The sequence below is a fragment of the Poromitra crassiceps genome, assembly GCF_964638095.1.
Source record: "Poromitra crassiceps genome assembly, chromosome: 1".
Classification (NCBI taxonomy): domain Eukaryota; kingdom Metazoa; phylum Chordata; class Actinopteri; order Beryciformes; family Melamphaidae; genus Poromitra; species Poromitra crassiceps.
In genome coordinates, this window is record NC_139623.1 from 60,977,394 (window position 1) to 60,995,984 (window position 18,591).

Sequence of the window (18,591 nt, forward strand, 5' to 3'; positions counted from 1 at the left end):
CAAGCGATTTGACTATACTTAGAATCAGGGGAGACAATGCAACATTTCACTAAAAAAAAAAAAAAAAAAAACTTTTTTTTTTTTTCCGAATTTCGAATTTCAATAATAAAAGTCGACCTTGATAATAACAACGATTATTCGAAAATTCGAAATTCGATGCCCATCCCTAACCACAGCCTGGGAGAACATCACCTTTCACCGAAGTGCCTGTTACAGCCCTCTTCAAACAAAGTAAGGAAAGACAGATTTGCTAATCTGAGCGACGGTGTGTGACGGATGCGACCCCACGCGCCCTGTTACAGCCGAGACCGTCTCAGGTTGTAGACTGATTCCTGATTGTTTCAAGATTCAAGATTCAAGATTCAAGATTCAAGATTCAAGATTTTTATTGTCACTCCATGGTACAAGTATCACGTGTGAAATTCTTGTGCTGTGGACTCCGTTTACGACATAGTACAAATAGGCAACAAGCAATGAGCAATAGGCAATAAGAAATAGGCATCAGTAAGCAATACTAAGCAGCAATAGGCAATGAGGCAGAATAGCGATAAGACAAGTCAGTGGCATATTCATTGCACATAGGTGCACATGTTATGTGCATACGTTAGACATGTTCGGACATTTTAATTCGACGTATTTGACATACAGTGCAAATAGCATGTACCTTATTAAACATACAATTAAACATTAGGCATTGTGCATACGTTAGACGTGTTCAGACATTTTAAATTCGACGTAATTGACATACAGGTGCAAATAGCATGTACCTTGTTAGACATACAATTAAACATTAGGCATACATAATGGTAGCAGCTGCAGTACGGTACGGTACGACTACTACACTATTTGTGTATGTTAAGGAGTCTCGTGGCCTGCGGGAAGAAACTGTTCCTCAAGCGATTTGTGCGTGCTTTTGGAACCCTGTATCTCCTCCCTGAGGGTAGCAGGGAGAACAGGCTGTTGTGGGGATGGTTTGTGTCTTTGATGATCTTCAGGGACCTCCTGAGGCACCGCTGGTTATACAGTTCGTGCAGTTCTGGCAACTCGTCTCCTGTTACGTGCTGGGCCGCGCGCCTCACCCTCCGTAGCGCCCTGCGGTCCATGGTGGTACAGTTCCCGTACCAGGCGGTGAAGCAGCCAGTCAGCAGGCTTTCAATGGTGCCTCTGTAGAAGTCCCTGAGGATTTCTTTCCTTAGCCCAAACTTCTTCAGGCGCCTGAGTCCGTGTATTTGCTGTTGGGCCTTTTTGACAACAGTGGCGGTGTGGCCGGCCCAGGTCAGGTCCTGGTGGATGTTGACTCCCAGGTACTTGAAGCTGTCCACCCTTTCCACCACTGTGCCGTTGATGGTGATTGGGGGGTGTGTGCCCCCCCCTCTCCTGTAGTCCACAATGATCTCCTTGGTCTTGGAGACGTTCAGAGAGAGGTGGTTGTCCTGGCACCATTGTTCCAGGACCCTCACCTCCTCTCTGTAGGCCGTCTCGTCGCCCCCCGAGATCAGCCCCACGACTGCTGTGTCGTCTGCAAACTTCACGATGGTGTTTGAAGTTTGAGTCGCCACGCAGTCGTGGGTGTAGAGGTCGTACCAGAAGGGGCTGGAGACGCACCCCTGGGGCGCTCCTATGCTGATGGTCAGCGGGGAGGAGGTGAGGTTGCCCACCCTCACCACCTGGCGGCGGTCTGTCAGGAAGTCCAGGATCCAGTCGCACATCGCTGTGTTTAGTCCCAGGTCCCTGAGTTTGCTTACCAGCCTGGAGGGTACTATGGTGTTGAATGCTGAGCTGTAGTCCACGAACAGCATTCTCACATAGGTGTCCTTCCCCTCCAGGTGGGACAGGGCGGTGTGGAGCACGTGTGCCACTGCATCCGCTGTGCTCCTGTTGGGGCGGTATGCAAACTGTAGCGGGTCGTGGTCCGGGGGGAGTGTGGGGCGGATCTTTGATATGACCAGCTTTTCAAGGCACTTGCTGGCTATTGGCGTGAGGGCTATAGGGCGCCAGTCATTGAGGCTGGTCACTTTTTGCTGTTTGGGAATGGGGATGATTGTTGCTGCCTTGAAGCAGGAGGGAACTCGTCGGAGGGAGAGGGACTGGTTGAAGATGTCTGTGTACACGGCTGCCAGCTGGTGGGCGAGGGAGAGGTGGCAGGGGGGGGAGGAGAGGAGGAGAGGGGTGATGGGGGGAGAGGTGGGGGGGGAGGAGAGGAGGGGGGGTGGGGAGGGGAGGAGGAGGGGTGGTGGGGGGGAGGAGGGAGGGGGGGGTGATGGGGGGGGGAGAGGGGTGGGAGAGGGGGGGGGGGGGGAGGGGAGGCGCTCTGGCAGAGGGGTCGAACCTAGCGTAGAACGCGTTGAGTTCGTCCGGTAGGGTGGGTGACGTGCTGGGGTTCTGTCGTTTCACCTCTTTGAAGTCTGTGGCAGCATGGAGCCCTCTCCACAGGTGTCTGGGGTTGTTAGTGTCCAGTTTTGACTCCAGCTGCCTTCCATAATCTCTCCGTGCTATTTTTATAGCGGTCCGGAGGGCATATTGTGCCTGCTTGTATTGGTCAGTTGTGCCAGAGCTGAAGGCGGTGGTCCTGGCGTGAAGGGCAGCCCTGACGTCGCTGTTGACCCAAGGCTTTTGGTTCGGCATTATTTTGACTCTTTTTGTGGGGACTATGTCGTCGGTGCACTTCTTTATGAAGCATGACACCGTATCTGCATACTCGCCCAGGTCTCCTGCAGCTTTGAACTCCTCCCACACCACTTGGTCAAAGCAGTCCCTCAGGATGTCGTCTGATTGGTCTGACCAGCAGTGGGCGGTTCGGAATGCTGGGGGTTGTCTTTTTAGTTTTTGTTGGTACCTGGGTACAAGTAGAATGGAGGCGTGGTCCGATTTGCCGAAAGGGGGGCGAGGGACGGCTTTATAGCCATGTCGGATGTTTGAGTAACATTTGTCCAGTGTGTTACTGCCTCGCGTGGGGAAGTGAATGTGCTGGTACAATGTGTGCATTCTGCCTCTCAGGTTTGCCCTGTTAAAATCCCCAGTCACCACCAGGGCCATTTCGGGTTGTTTTGTCTCCTGTGCGCTGATGGCGCGTTGCAGCTCTTTCAGTGCGACAGTCACGTTCGCTTGTGGAGGAACGTATACACCCATGATGGTGACTGTCGTGAATTCCCTCGGACTCCAGAACGGCACGCATTGTACCATTACATATTCAAGATCTGCTGAGCAGTGTTTCCCAATGTCTGTGGTGTTTACACACCAGTTTCCGTTAATCATTAGACAGACGCCTCCGCCTTTCATTTTCCCGGATCGTTCATCTCTGTCTGCTCTGAATACATTGAATCCTGGTAGAGTGATAGAGTGATCCGTTGTATCAGGGGTGAGCCAGGTTTCAGTCAGACATAAAACGTTACATCGCGCTATGTCTTTTTGGAATTGTGCTCGCGCTCTTAATTCACAAAGCTTGTTCTCCAGAGATTGGACATTTGCCAGTAAGATGCTGGGTAACGGGGGCTTGTTGGCGCGCCTTCTTAGGCGGGCGAGTATGCCACCTCTCCTACCTCTTTTCCGTTGGTATTTTATAAGTTCAGGAAATTCCGTGAGGTCTGGAGCTCGCCAGTTACTGTTGGGATAGATCCGTGTGTTCCTGAATTGGATCAGCGCGTCCCTGTTGTATTTTTGCCCGACGCTGGTGTCGGCTTCTTTGTTCTCCTCCATTGTGGGGAGCGGACGGCTGCAGCGAACAGCCGCCTGTGTAGTTTCTTGCAAAGAAAAGTGCGAAGACGCTACTATGTACACTATTTAAAAACACTGTTATATACACTAGGTATTTACAAAGCGAATCGAGGCAACGAAATTAAATTAAAACGCGTTTACACTAAATAAAAAAGCCTATTTGTCTAGGAAGTTACGGAGCGCTCAGCGGGTCGCCCTCTCCCGGCGCCTCTTCACTACATTGATTGTTCACAGAAGTGCGGTGAAATGAGTTCGGTGCAGTCCATAAGCCTTAGAGTTGATAAGATTAAACTAGTGTTTTTCAAACCAAATCTAGTTTCTCTTTTCCCCTTCTATTTATCGAGTTAATCATCGGATGTGTCTTATTAATGTTTATGAATGTACCTATAACCACTTTGTGTAATCAATCTATACGGTGTGATGAATTGGTGAACCTTTTATGTGGTATTTGTTGATGAATCAGTGTGTTTCGAGCTATAAGGAGATGGCTGGTGTAATGTTTCAGCTGGTGATTTTGAAATAAATACTTTATGTTTTGAAGGTAATGATTCATCTCTCTCATTGAATTATTTGAGTGAAATCAGACACTTGGAATCGTTTCATCAAAGAAAGAATTCATTTCCTTCAGATAAGCACTGATAAGTGCTCCTACTTGTATCCCACGGCAAGATGTGTTTATAAATACATAAATCGGGGTGGTGTCCCATAATTCGATGTGCACATTAAGCCTTATTAATGTGCGTATCAAATTAAATCAAATTGAATAATTCTACACCTGGAATGCGCGTTTTAACGAGCCAGTTACATTTCTTTGCATTCTTAGAGATTATAGTTTTTGTTTTTTGTTCATGTTTCTAACAATTGGCCAAGTTAGTAGTTAGTTTATGGGATAGGAATTAGGGTTGGCACGATGGACGATGGCATCGACCATCGTGATTGGCCGACCCCCCATCGACCTCTGAGCCTTCTACATCGGATCATCGTGATTAATTATCTGTTCGAATTAAATTTGTGCCGTTTTAATAATAAAACATACCAAGTCCACTTACCGTGACGCGTGGGGGACGCGCCGGCAGCATTAAACGAGCGCCCCCAGTTCAGACTCAGAGAAGCCTCCCCTCCCCCTCCTCCGCTCTACTGCTTCTCTGCACTGGGTGTGCTTGTTTAATGTCACCGGGGCATCCCCCGTGCACGAGAAGTCAGTTCTTTTGTTGTGAAAACTTTTAAGAGAAAGAAGAAACCTCACGTTCTTTCCTGTTTTCAACCCACAGTGAGTACAAGTCCTCAAATGTGAATTTAACTCGCCTGTTTCAAAAGTGAAAGTGAAAGTGAAACAATAGCAATATTGAACTGCGCAGGCTAACGTTAACGTTACAGTCAGATCCTGACCAACAACGTGTGTGTGTTGAATTTAACTAGCTGGCAGAAAAGTGACAGAATTACTGGCGGATATAACGTTAGATTCGCGTGGGCTTTTGAACCTAATAAGAGAGGGTTGAGGAGACTGGAGAGAGAAATCGAGCAGCAGCAGCAGCTAGGCTACTGCTAGCTGTTACAGCAGTACTGCTTGAGCCAGAGCCAGGCGAATCTAACGTTATATCAGCCAGTAATTCAGTCGGTTTTCTGCCAGCTAGTTAAATTAAACAGACACACGTTGTTGGTGAGTAACGTTAACGTTAGTTTTGCGCCGTTCAAATTGCTATAGTGACAGCCGATGCCCACTTCAGTCGCGTGGCTCTGTGCTGTAGCACAGAGCAGTATTCAAGCCCGCTGGTATCATGTAGAGCTCAGGCTCAGCTGTCCTGTTAACGTGAACGCATTACAGCAACGCAGCGACTTAATAAATAATTAATTATTCCCCCAACCCCCACCCCAATGACGATGGCATCGTGCAAAACGATGTTTCACTGTAAAATAATCACGATGGATAAATTCCTGACATCGCACAACCCTAATAGGAATTCTGCCAGATGAGAGGCACTAGGCGCCATTTTCTACTTCATTTGGAAGAGAAAATTATCCAGAAATGAAGATTTGATTGACAGCTGCATGTCGTGATATGATTGGTTGAAATGGGGTAGAAATTTGATAGTACAGGGTGACGTCAGCAAACTGTAAATTACTGTTATCAATGAAATCTTGAAAAACGAACTTTTGATGTGAAAAAGTGGGAAAAACTAAAGAGATTATTAGATTGTTGTGATTTGTTTTGCATACATTATTAAATAGGTGCACTGCCCAGGTATTTGAACTAAAAGAAAAGAAAAGTCATTCTTGGGTTCAGCTCGACTTTAAGAAATGATTACATCTACCTTTTTTCAATACATTTTAACTGGCCGGTAAATATTCTATATGGCCGGAATTCTGGAATGTTACCGTTATAGGCTGTCCAGAAAAAAGTCTAGCGGAATCCCTAATATATACATATATATACACAGTTATGTGCCAGTATATATGCATGTATGTAAGATGTAAGATAGATAGATAGATAGATAGATAGATAGATAGATAGATAGCTCTGTGTGGGTGCTTACCTGCGTCACTCTGCATCCACTTGGTGAGCAGTGGCTGCAGCAGCTGTTTGAGTTGGCTCATTTTTTTAAAGTTCAGGGCCAGCCCCTCAAACCTGGAGATGGTATCCTGTTTGAGGCCTATACAGCCGTACGCTCTGTTCAGCACCACGGCGATGTCTCCCTGCAGCGAGACCATTGATAGTAAATAGTATGGATGAAATGAGCATGACGTCACACATTGGTTTTTGAGACCACAAAATGAAGCCTTCATTCACTTAATTCCGGGTAATGTTTCCCAGAGCATTCTGGGAAATCAGTGTACTGCACGTGGTGCGTCACGTGGTGCAGCCCAGCTGACCATCCGCCTGGCTTGTGTTATTTTAATACATTTATGGTGTGAGCCTGCAGCCTCTTAGCTGCTGCTAAGCCTCCAGAAAGTAAATCAGATTTCGAAATATGCGTTATTTTGATCAACTGACCTCATAACGGGGATCTATACAGTTATGTGAGTCTATGGATGCAGCAGTTTCCGGTTTGAAGGTATACCACGGTTTGAAAAAGTCACGGTATCAAAACCACTAATATTTGCCATCATACCCGTTAGGGCAATTTTAGATCTTGCTAAAATTAACCAAGTCGGACAGTGGTGGAGATGAAAAATGATCCTCAGGGAAAAACCAGCAAAGGTCTTTCGTGGTTTTAATTGCAGCAGACAAAAGTTCAGTAGCATGACATGACTCACAGTTGAGTCGAGACAAGTCCAAATTAAACAAGGAAAATCAACACACTTATAGAGAAATACATTAGGCGCAGATGATAAGGAGGGGAGGGGCCTCTTCTTATCAGATGACAGCCGTCCTTCTGGAAGAAGTTCTTCGTGACTCAGCTTTTGCTGTGTCATCGTTACACCACAAAACTGTCATCATCAGCTAATGAAAACAACATTCATTACATAAGATGTAGTTTAACACTATTACACACATTATGGAGAAAAGCTCCATTAACTAATATCACACACTTTATTAGCATTCTATTCTAAGACACGAAAGACCATTCCTATTACTAATTAACACGCTCTATTTTATCTATTTAGTTGGCCTAACTGCTACGTGCATGTGGCCTTGTTTAACTATATTTGAGTTCAAGTTAGCTAAAACCTACAACTTGACTCGGGAAAACCCACCAGTTGTGGGGAAAACCCCTCTAATAGAACCTTAACCGGTTGTACTCTAAGGGGCCCTTTACACGAGGACAGTTTCTGAAAGAAATGACACAATAGCGTTTCCTTCACACCTTCTCCCTGTTTACATGAGCGCTGTTGAATTTTTAAAACGCCGTAATGTACATGCCAGGTCGCTAGGTGGCAGTGTGATCACCTTATTCTTTGCCCATACAAGGACGTTCTGCATGACGTAATTTTGTAATCGTCTTTCCTGTTTTAAACGCGGAAGTAGAGTATGCCTACCGCAGTCATTTAGACTTGCCAAAAAGCTTTTTTCAAGCAAAAAAAACCCCCAAACTGTTTTAAAGTTTTAAAATTTGTCGGGTGAGAATGTAACATATATGTGACCAGTTTATCAGAATAACGCCTATTGGAAATCTTTAACGAGCAGCGAGGACCGGGAGGCTCCCGGTCAGCGCAGCACAGTCAGACTGTGCTGTCGGACTAGCTATCTGTCAAACCCTACTGTTGTAGTTAGGCTACTGGCAGTGAGAAAACACTGTCGAGGTGCTTTTGTAACTAACGTTAAATGCCGACCGGGTACAGCCATCGGCTCCTCGCAGCAGTAACGTTATGAACATGTAACTGAAGTTGGCCGCAGTGTAGCTTAATTCTGAATGTTGCCAAATTTCATTCATACTGACATTTTATTTGGTTGCCAACTCACGCACGGCTATGGCGTGTGTCGCCTGTGCAGGCACGTCAGAGTTTTTGAAATGTGCCGTTCCAAAGCGATTACATGGAGCGCTCAGCGGGGAGCGTCACCAACAATTTCACTCTGGAGGGTGGTTTTAAAATGTGTCGTTTCCTAAGCGCGAATTCGCCGTCGCCGTCTTAACGGGAGGCACTAACGATAAAATAATTCCCCGTTTCCATAGGAAACCGTCCTCATGTAAAGTGCCCCTAAGTATAATACTTCAGTGATTTTAAAGCAATGATCGTATAGATTTTATATTAAAGCAGTGATCGTATAGGTGTAAATAATTCCTTTAAATGGGGTATAATGATAAATTTCCTACAATACCTTCCCCACAAAGTGCGTGGATCCCTATTGTAATTTTTACGATTAATATTGTTTTTCTTTTTTTATTATTCTCTGCTAAAACTGTATGTAGCAGCAGAAACTGTAATGCTCAGCGTAGCCAGACTGGGCACATAGATTGGAAATGTGACTCACTACTCAGAAACAGAAAATGACCCATATCGGCCAGATGGTGGCGCTATAACAGACCATTTCACGTGATGGCCAATATCTTCTGAACCGTGTGTCCTATACTCAAAATTTCACTTCTCAGGGATTCCTTGGATCAAAACGCATCTATCCATATAGGCCCCGCCCGTTTGCGTGTGACTAGATTTTCCGCCATTTTGAATTTGATCAAAAACCTACTTTTGCTAACTCCTCCTAGACCGTTTGGCCAAATCACACGAAATTTTTTCTGTGTCATCTATGGACTACTCCGACCCAAAGTTTTCAAAGGATTTTGGATAAGTGAAACAGTTTTGAAATGAGAAATGTCTAAACTTTTGTGTATTTGCTTTTGTTCTTTATCTGCCCTAAAAGTGTGTGGATCTCAGAAACCATACGCCCCCCCATCACCCAAACTTTCTACAAGACATCACCCACTCCTCAGAGAAAAAAATTACACCAATCCAATTTCACATTTTTGTCCATAACTTCTGAACCACGAGCCGTAGAATCGTAATTCCAAATCTACTGATTTCCCTGGAGCATCATGCATCTAACCTACTAGGCCACGCCCATTTCCGTCTGCTAGATTTTCTGCCATTTTGGATTTTCTCAAAAATCTATTTTTGCAAACTCCTCCTAAACCATTTGGCCAAATCACCCCAACTGAAACAGTTTTGAAATGATAAATTTCTAAACTTTTGTGCGTTTATTTTTGTTCTTGTCCTGACCTAAAAGTGTGTGGATCTCAGAAATCATAAGCCCCACATCACTCAAACCTTCCACATACGTTCAACATGTTAGCCACTACTCAGAGAAAAACAATTATATTAATCCACCAGATGGTGGTGCTATAACAGCCAATTCCATGTTTTGTGGTTCATAACTTATTAACCGTGAGCCCTAGAATCAAAATTCCACGTCTACTGGATTGCCTGGAGCATTATGCATCTAACCAACTAGGCCACGCCCATTTCAGTCTGCTAGATCTTGCATTTTCTCAAAAACCTATTTTTGCCAACTCGTCCTAGGCCATTTGCCTGAATGAGCCCAAACTTTTTCTGGGTCATCTCTGGACTTCCCTGATCTAAAGTTGTAAAAAGAATTTGGATACGTGTAACCGTTTTGAAATGATAAATCTCGAAACCTTTATTGAAACAAAACCCTTCACTCACCATGAAATGGCTGTCACTGCTGTCACTCCAACTCCCAGGATGCCTCATTCCACACAGAGGTGTCAGTACATACACACACACACATATTAGGGATGGGCATTTCTAGCAAAAACACTATTCGAAATTCGCTGGCCAAAGTCGACTTTTAATCGAAATTCGAAAAAAAAAAAAAATGTAAAAAAAAAGATTTTTTTTTTTTTTTTTTTTTTTTTTTGTGAGTGAAATGTTGCATTGTCTCCCCTGATTCTAAGTATAGTCGAATCGCTTGGTTTGATCAAGTAAAACTATTTTTATAAGCATTTTAAGCAAGGTTTATGGAAAAATGAATGGCGGATGAAATCCCATGAAGAGGGAGAGGTTGCTTATAAAAATTGTTTTACTTGCTCAAACCAAGCGATTCGACTATACTTAGAATCAGGGGAGACAATGCAACATTTCACTAACAAAAAAAGAAAAAAAAAAAAAAAAATTTTTTTTCAATAAACGAATTTCGAATTTGAATAATAAAAGTCGACCTTGGTAATAACAACGATTATTCGAAAATTCGAAATTCGATGCCCATCCCTAACACATATACACCTATACATACACACACGCCCACGCACAGGCGCACACACACACACACACACACTCTCTCCTCCCGGTTTTACCTGGGTGAAGCCCAGCTTGGTGCGTCTCTGTCTGAAGGTGACGACAAAGTTCTTCAGCTCCTCCACCTGGGTCACGTTGAGGAGGCCCCCGTTGCCCCCGGGGATCACGGAGGTCAAGCTAGGGGTCGTGCTGAAGGTCAAGCCGGGTGACACGGGGGCCGGTGTGAAGGTCAAGCCGGGTGACACAGGGGTCGGGCTGAAGGTCAAGCCGGGGGTCACAGGGGTCGCGCTGAAGGTCAAGCCGGGGATCACGGGGGTCGAGCTGAAGGTCAAGCCAGGGGTCACGCTGAAGGTCAAGCCGGGGGTCATGGGGGTCGAGCAGAAGGTCACAGGGGTCAAGCTGAAGGTCAAGCTGGGGGGCACGAGGGTCGAGCTGGAGGTCACGGAGGTCAAGCTGGCAGTCACGGGGGTCGAGCTGGAGGTCAGCAAGGAGGCCATGGTGCTGCCGGAGGCCGAGGCCATGCCCCGGACGACACAACACGCCACCTCACTGCTCTGCTCCCTCTGTAACCACAATGAACAAGACATGCCTTACTGAACCTGCCTCTTTTACGTTTTTTTTTATTGTAGTTTTAACATGTGTTTCCCCATAGAGAAACTGCGTAGTAGGGATGCACCGATTGCAAAATGAAATAAACGATCTGCCCGATATCGATTTTTTTTTAAAGGGAAACAAAGAATCTAATCATCATTATAAACAAACGGTACTGAACTGTAACAATTTATTTCTATATTTGTATTTATTGTGTAGCATTATTTACCGTAAATTCAAAAAAAAAAAAAAAAAAAAATCTCTCTTTTTTAGCACTCTTTCTAACTATAAATCCACTTCTGTTTTAATTTCCTCTCTTGCCCTCTTTTCACCACACTGTATGACACTGTATGACACTGTGTGCACTGTAAAAAAGAAACACAGGTGGTGTTGTGTTATGTTGTTTTGTTGAAATGTTAATAAATGGGAGCTTCCTCAAACAGCCATCTCTTTCCCGACAATCCCCTCTGTGCATGAACCCTTACATATGGTAATTAAACATTAAAACACAATAAAAAAAAAAAAAAAAAAAAAAAAAAAACCATTAAAACACCCGCGGCTTATAGTCCGGTGCGGCTTATATATGTAAAAAAAACAGTCAACTTTGCAGGTGCGGCTTATACACCGGTGCGGCTTATAGTCCGGAATTTACGGTATATATTTAATTCCTTAACATTGGCATTGTATATTATTAAGCATTAAAATTCAGAGATGTGAAAGTATCATGAATTGACAGCTGTTTTAATGGGCAACATTCCACTCTCCCTCGAGACACAACTTCGTGACACAACACGTTCGTCCATTATGTTAACGTTTGTCCTCATTAATTATCAATTTAAATATTGAGTTTTAATGGTGGTAAATGTTAGCCTAGTAACCAGCCCCAATTAATCCTTCATTAGGGTCTATCACTAAGCCTATCACCACTGACTGATGTATTTTTCAGCCCAAATGATTGGTTGATGTCCGTGTCAATCATCGAACTCTTTGACCAATCACAGAAGCAAAGCAGGAAATTTCGTACTTTGACGTTTCTGCGCCAAAGACATCAGAGCACACATGTGCCTCCTCTAATGTTACACGTGACGCAGCACACACGTTTCTCTGCCATCACACTGGACATCAACACCAGCAGGAGACTTCTCCCATGCACTCAAATAAGTAATATGATGCGCAGCAAGGTTCACAAACATATAACATCTTACCGAGAGGGAGAAAGAACATCTATGATCGCTAACAGCTAGCTAACTAGCCTTTCAGAAAGCATCATTCTTCTTCCCCTTCTTCAGATAGCTTTCCAGCAGACTAGATGCCTTATTGCTGCCTCTCACTGGTCGGAAATATTACTGTTTATGGTGTTTCTAATTCCACAGGAGCTGGATGCACTAAAAAAAAAAAAAGTCACGTGAGTGTAGCGTTTAAGGCCATCTGTCACTACAAAAGAAATAAACGGGGTGTATTACTCATTGTGATTGCCCCCCCGCAAAACTAAAACCATCTCCTTCAACACCTCTGCACTATGAAACAAACTGGCCGCCAACTGGAACGACTATGCAAGAAAACTTCACTCACTGTCCACCTTGAAGCCTATAAACTTCATCTCTCCACCTACAAAGAAGCCCTCACTGCTGCAAAGTCTGCTTACTTTTCACCATCATCAACGACCCCAGCCATAATCCTAAAACTAGAGATGCACCGATTGCCATTTTCTTAGCCGGTTCCGATTTCTGATTTTTGAATAGTCTGACTTGCCGATACCGATTCTCTTTCTAAGAACAATAATTGACGGGTTATTTTTTTAAGTTATTTTTGTTTTTTTTACTTTGCTTTAATAGAAAATTAAGATTCATGTCACATTTCTTATCATTTGCATGAGGTAGGACGATCTCACTCAAAAACATCTCAAAATAAAAGTGTTCCAGGTTACTGGACAGAGGTTTTCTTTTTTGTGTAAATACAATGAATATAAAACAATTATTTCCAGTATATCCCACAGCTATCATGCATTTACTTTAGGGATGCACCGATCGATCGGCACGTGACCGGAAATGGCCGATTTTCACGTGATCGGCCCCGACCGGTGACCGGCTCCGGTCAGTCCACATAGCCGATTCTGTGCGCCGGTCGGCTTTCCCCTTTTTTTTATTTGGTCAATTACCTGCAGCTGCACAATGCACGCATTCACGTGACGTGCGCGCACCCCAAGCAGCCAAAAGGAAACACACGCCAGCATGTCCTCCTCATTGTGGAAATTGTACAGTTTGTCACACATGCAAGTTGAAAATAAGCCGCGGAGGTGCAGGGTACGTTGCCGAGTCCCGCTCGGCTGGAGTCCACTCCAGTCTGAGCGGCTCGCTTCACCTCACCGGCCCCTCTCTCTCCCCGGCCACAGCGCAACACAGCCGGCTTGGCGAAGTGAAGGTAGGCTACTATCGAGCCCTGTGTTACATTCCCCGACCAGCTGCAGTCCACATCACCGCTGCCTGCTGCAGATCAGCTGCTGCTGCTATCTGTCAGTCAGTCACGTTGTAACGTGGATACAGGAGAGGAGGACTATTTGTTTCGTATTGCGAATAGAACGACGAACATAATAATAAAACGCATCGGACCAGTGTGCAAGCTTTACTGTGCGTGATGATTTTTTTTTCGGATGGCGGATTAAAAGAAACGGACTGTGTGTAAACTCAACTCAAACTAATTTCCTCATCTACAGCCAAAAATCCACAACTGTAGAGTGGGCATGGCTTCGAAGGTCTCTGGGCTCCAGACCTATAGAAGAGTTTCCTGGGCCGTTCCGGTTAATTTCCGCATTCAGGCTAAGCCTGAATGCGGAAATGTTTTTTTCTTCCGGGGCGTTGTTGTAGAGAAAATGCGAGCAAAATGGGCTATTTGACTTGACTGTCTGTGCCCCATTAAACAATTACCACAACAAATGCTTTATTATTTTCATTTGAAAGCGTTTATTTTTACATCTACAAGCAGAAAAAAACACATTAACAAAACGAAAATACAAGCTGTTGAATCATCCAGCAGAACAAATACATTCCTCCGATAGACTATGAGATAGGCTATGATAGGAGCTGCACGCATTGCAGAAGGGGGAAATATGGAGGGAAAAAACCCATACTCACGCTCACAATTCTCAAATGAATTATCTTACTGCAGGTGTCAGAAATAGTCTAATAAAACCAGCAGAAACAAATTTTAAAAGCTCAGTACTTTCCGAATTTCCACTTTGAAGAGCACATCACGACACCCAGCCGCCCCAAGCCAGGCTGCAAGACGCACTGACGAGGCGCTCATTGCTCTCCTCCTTCTGACATTGTCACTAATTAAACAGTGGTTTACCTGCTTTTGAGATCTGCAAAAAATTGTTTGCTTCTCTCTCCACCCTTCTCCCTCTCTCTCTTTATCTGTGACGAGGGCTGTAGGTGGCTATTATGCTCTCTGTGTGTCCGGCTGCACGACATGACGAGTGCAGCAAGTCCGCATGCTGACCGCTGTCAGCACTGCGCAACATCATCGACTCAGGAGGATGAACAAATGAAGCAGTCTGTCCAAACTCTTTACCGATCTAATCTCATCATGAGATACAAAAATAATTATATATTAGTAGCCGATGTGTTTAGAAGAGCATTCTCACTCAGACAGTCTTGCTATAGTGTAGTGTAGCGTTATATTTAACATGCTTGGAGTGCAGGGAGGGACATTGCCGTTTTGTGGCCGATGAACAAAACTCTCTCTATCCAACCACTCGTTCAGGCGTTTCCATGTATTGTGACAGCCACAATGCCACAATGTGTTCCGGAACCCATAATAACTAACGTTAGCGTGACTAACGTTGACTTTATAAAATGTTCGCTAGGCTAGGCTAAGATTTCGGCTCTACCTCTGTGCTTCCTGATGTGACGCTGCCTGAACCGGAAGACGAAAGCAACAATAGCAAGTATGGCGCCGCCCTAGGAACGGCCCAGGAAACTCGTCTATAGGCTATAAACTCCTTGTCCAGGGATAACATTTTGATGTTTATTTATTTTTATTCTATTCGTTTATTTGGAAGGGACATATACAAAAAAAACATTAAACCCCATAGGGGAAGAGATGCTTTGTAACAGATTATAAGAAATGTGACATGAATCTTAATTTTCTATTAACACATTGACTGCCAGACGTTTTTCTTTGCTGTAGTTAGCTTCTGCCAAGCCGTTTTTTGAGGATTATGGCTCATTTTATAAGAGCCGAGGATTCGTTTCAGCTTGGAGTTTGTGAACATACAATATCTCAAAAGTACTAATAGAATGTGTACTTTCTCTGTCTAAAAGAGTTAGTTTGTAGAGTTAGTAGTTATGTAAGCATTAGCAGTTGAATACAGCATGGTTTTAGCGTGAAAAATAATATTCAGAGATAAACGGCTTTTTGTGAAATTGGATGGAAGGGTCACTTTAACCATTCATTTTTGGCTCTCTCTCTCTCTCTCTCCCTCCCCCTCTCGCTCTCTCTCTCTCTCTCCCTCCCTCTCGCTCTCCCTCCCTCTCTCTCTCTCTCTCTCTCTCTCTCTCTCTCTCCCTCCCTCTCGAGTTGCTTCAACTCCGCCCTCCGTGGGCGGACAAGCTTGTCACCAGTCAGTGCTTTGCTGTGCCTGCATGTCTGGGCCGCTGTTTGAGGAAGTCGGGAGGGACTCGCTCGTTTGGAGTTTTGGTTGAGAGAAGCTTTTGCGATTCTGGTCATATTTATGCTGCGTGTTTCAAAGTGTGTTCCTGCACCTGTAATCTATCACCCGATCATAGTAGATCGGCTGAATCTATTATGTAAATTTGCAATCCCGCATCGCCAGCAATCAGCGCGAAAAGGAGAATGGCTGGGCTGAGAATGGCTTGACAAGTTAAAAAAATGCTTTCCTTCCTCTAGCAAGGAGAGCACTGTTGCCACTTAGTGGGTCGGTGGAATGGGTTGTAAACGTTCGGTGGCTCCAATAATTATATAAGAGATGTAAAAGGCTTAGATGCACAACCCACCGTCAAAAAAAAAAAATCGATGCCAAAAACGTGTAAACACGTTGTTGGCAGGGAACAGCTGGATTCTGAAAACGTGTTCATACGTTGTTGGCAGTGAATGAGTTAAAGCAAAGTAAAAAAAATCAGAAAATCAAAAAATAACCCGTCAATTATTGTTCTTAGAAAGAAAATCGGAATCGGCCAAAATCAGTATCAGCAAGTCAGACTATTCAAAAATCGGAAATCGGAATCGGCCAAGAAAATGGCAATCGGTGGATCTCTAATTTACTTTTCCAAAAGAAAAAAGGTGCAACAGAACAGGGGCTCCAGATGGAAAGTAGCCTATGGCTAAATCTGTTACAAAGCATCTCTTCCCCTATGGGGTTTAATGTTTTTTTTGTATATGTCCCTCTTAACACGTTCACTGCCAATGGCGAGTTGACTCGTCAAAAAAAATCCAACGGTTCACTGCCAACGACGAGTTGAGTCGTCAAAAAAAAAAAAAAAAAAAAAATTTTGACGGTGGGACGTTGATCTAACCCTTTTACGTCTCCTATACCAGAATTGGAGGTATTGAATGTGTATAATCTATTTTACCGACCCACTGAGTGGCGACATGTCTCTCCACAGTAGAAAGAGGCGAGCCAAAACTGGAGGGAAAAGCGTGAGGAAGCCGTTCTCATACTGTAGAAATGGATGGCGAAAACGCTTTCACTTTCGCGCTGACGCACAGCGGTGGCAACGGTGGGGGGTTCCAAGAATAGACTGGATGCACACTTTGAAACACGCACCATAAATAAGCCCAGAATCGCAAGAGCTTCATCAGAGCTCTCAACCGGACCGCCAAGAAACGAGCGAAACCCATCCAGCGAGCCCCATCCAGACTGCCAGGCAGCAGCTGCAGGCAGCAGCAACTCGTTTGTCACAGACCCGCTGCAGAGCCAAGGAGGGCGGAGGAGAACGCCCACGGAGGGAGGAGTTGGAAGCAGAGGGGGGTTTCCTGCTGTTATGGAGGAAATTACTGTTCAAAACTATTGTTTAGATGTCTGACGTCTTACTGATGCCAAAAATGAATGGTTAAAGTGACTGTTCTATCGAATTTCACAAAAAGCCGTTTATCTCTGAATAATTTTTCAGACGCTGAAACCATGCTGTATTCAACTGCTAATGCTTACATAACTACTAACTCTACAAACTAACTCTTTTAGACAGAGAAAGCACACATTCTATTAGTTCTTTTGAGATATTGTGTGTTCACAAAATCTTAGCAGAAAAGAATCCTCGGGTCTTGAAAGATAAGCCAGAATCCTCAAAAAAACCCTCTGGCAGAACCTACCTACAGTAAAAAAAAAACGGCTGGCAGTGAATGTGTTAATAGTTCAATGACGTTCATCATGTCTTCGTAACAATTAGACAGTTTTTGTTTTCTTGTGTTCAGACATATAGGTTTATTAGATGTTTTTACCTTGACAGTTTCGGCGATAGCTCTCGCCTTCCTCAGAAGCAGTCTACTGACAGCTGGGTATGACATTGACATGTCAACCAGTCGTTTCTGCTGTGCACCCGGCCAGTCGTGTAAAAACGACTGGTTGACACGTCATACCCAGCTGTCAGTAGACTGCTTCTGAGGAAGGCGAGAGCTATCGCCGAAACTGTGAAGGTAAAAACATCTAATAAACCTATATGTCTGAACACAAGAAAACAAAAACTGTCTGTATATGTCCCTGCTAAATAAACTAATAAAAATAAAATAAACGGCAAAATGTTATCCATGGACAAGGAGTTTATAGCCTATAGGTCTGGAGCCCAGAGACCTTCGAAGCCATGCCCACTCTACAGTTGTGGATTTGGCTGTTCTTGAGTAGATGAGGAAATTAGTTTGAGTTGACTCAGTTTGAATATCGTAGTTTACACACAGAGTCCGTTTTTTTTGTTTTTTTTTAAATCATCCGAAAAAAAAATCATCTCGCACAGAAAACCTTGCACACTGGTCAGATGCGTTTTATTATTATGTTCGTCGTTCTATTCGCAATACGAAACAAATAGTCCTCCTCTCCTGTATCCACGTTACAACGTGACTGACAGATAGCAACAGCAGCTAATCTGCAGCAGGCAGCGGTGATGTGGACTGCAGCTGGTCGGGGAAGAGGGGCCGGTGAGGTGAAGCGAGCCGCTCAGACTGGAGTGGACTTTACCTTTACCCTGCCCCTCCACAGCTTATTTTCGACTTGCATGTGCGACAAACTGTAAAATTTCCACAATGAGGAGGACATGCTGGCGTGTGTTTCCTTTTGGCTGCTTGGGGCGCACGCACGTCACGTGAACGTGTGCATTGTGCAGCTGCAGGTAATTAACCAAACAAAAAAGGGGAAAGCCGACCGGTGCACAGAATCGGCTATGTGGACTGACCGGCACCGGTCACCGGTCGAGGCTGATCAGCTGAAAATCAGCCATTTCCGGTCACGTGCCGATCGATCGGTGCATCCCTACTTAAAACCCTCTCCACCACTGTCAACAACCTCCTCAAGCCCCGTACCGACGCCCTCCCTACCTCCACATCTGACCTGTGCAACTCTTTCCTCCAGTGTTTTGCAGACAAAAT

At 44.6% G+C, this 18,591-nt stretch overlaps 1 protein-coding gene across 1 annotated transcript in view; it reads right to left on the reverse strand.

Annotated features, from left to right (window-relative positions):
• LOC310788689 (transcription intermediary factor 1-alpha-like) overlaps positions 1-10,563 on the reverse strand; it is a gene marked incomplete at its 3' end in the record, with an annotated part of 100,428 nt that extends 89,865 nt beyond the window's left edge. Inside the window, exons 1-2 of the mRNA XM_083650230.1 lie at positions 10,464-10,563; positions 6,249-6,408 (exon numbers count right to left, since the gene is read on the reverse strand). Coding sequence (XP_083506356.1) covers positions 6,249-6,309 — 61 coding nt within the window. The 5' untranslated portion in view covers positions 6,310-6,408; positions 10,464-10,563. The remainder of the gene's footprint in view (positions 1-6,248; positions 6,409-10,463) is intronic.
• Between the last annotated feature and the right edge of the window lie 8,028 nt (positions 10,564-18,591).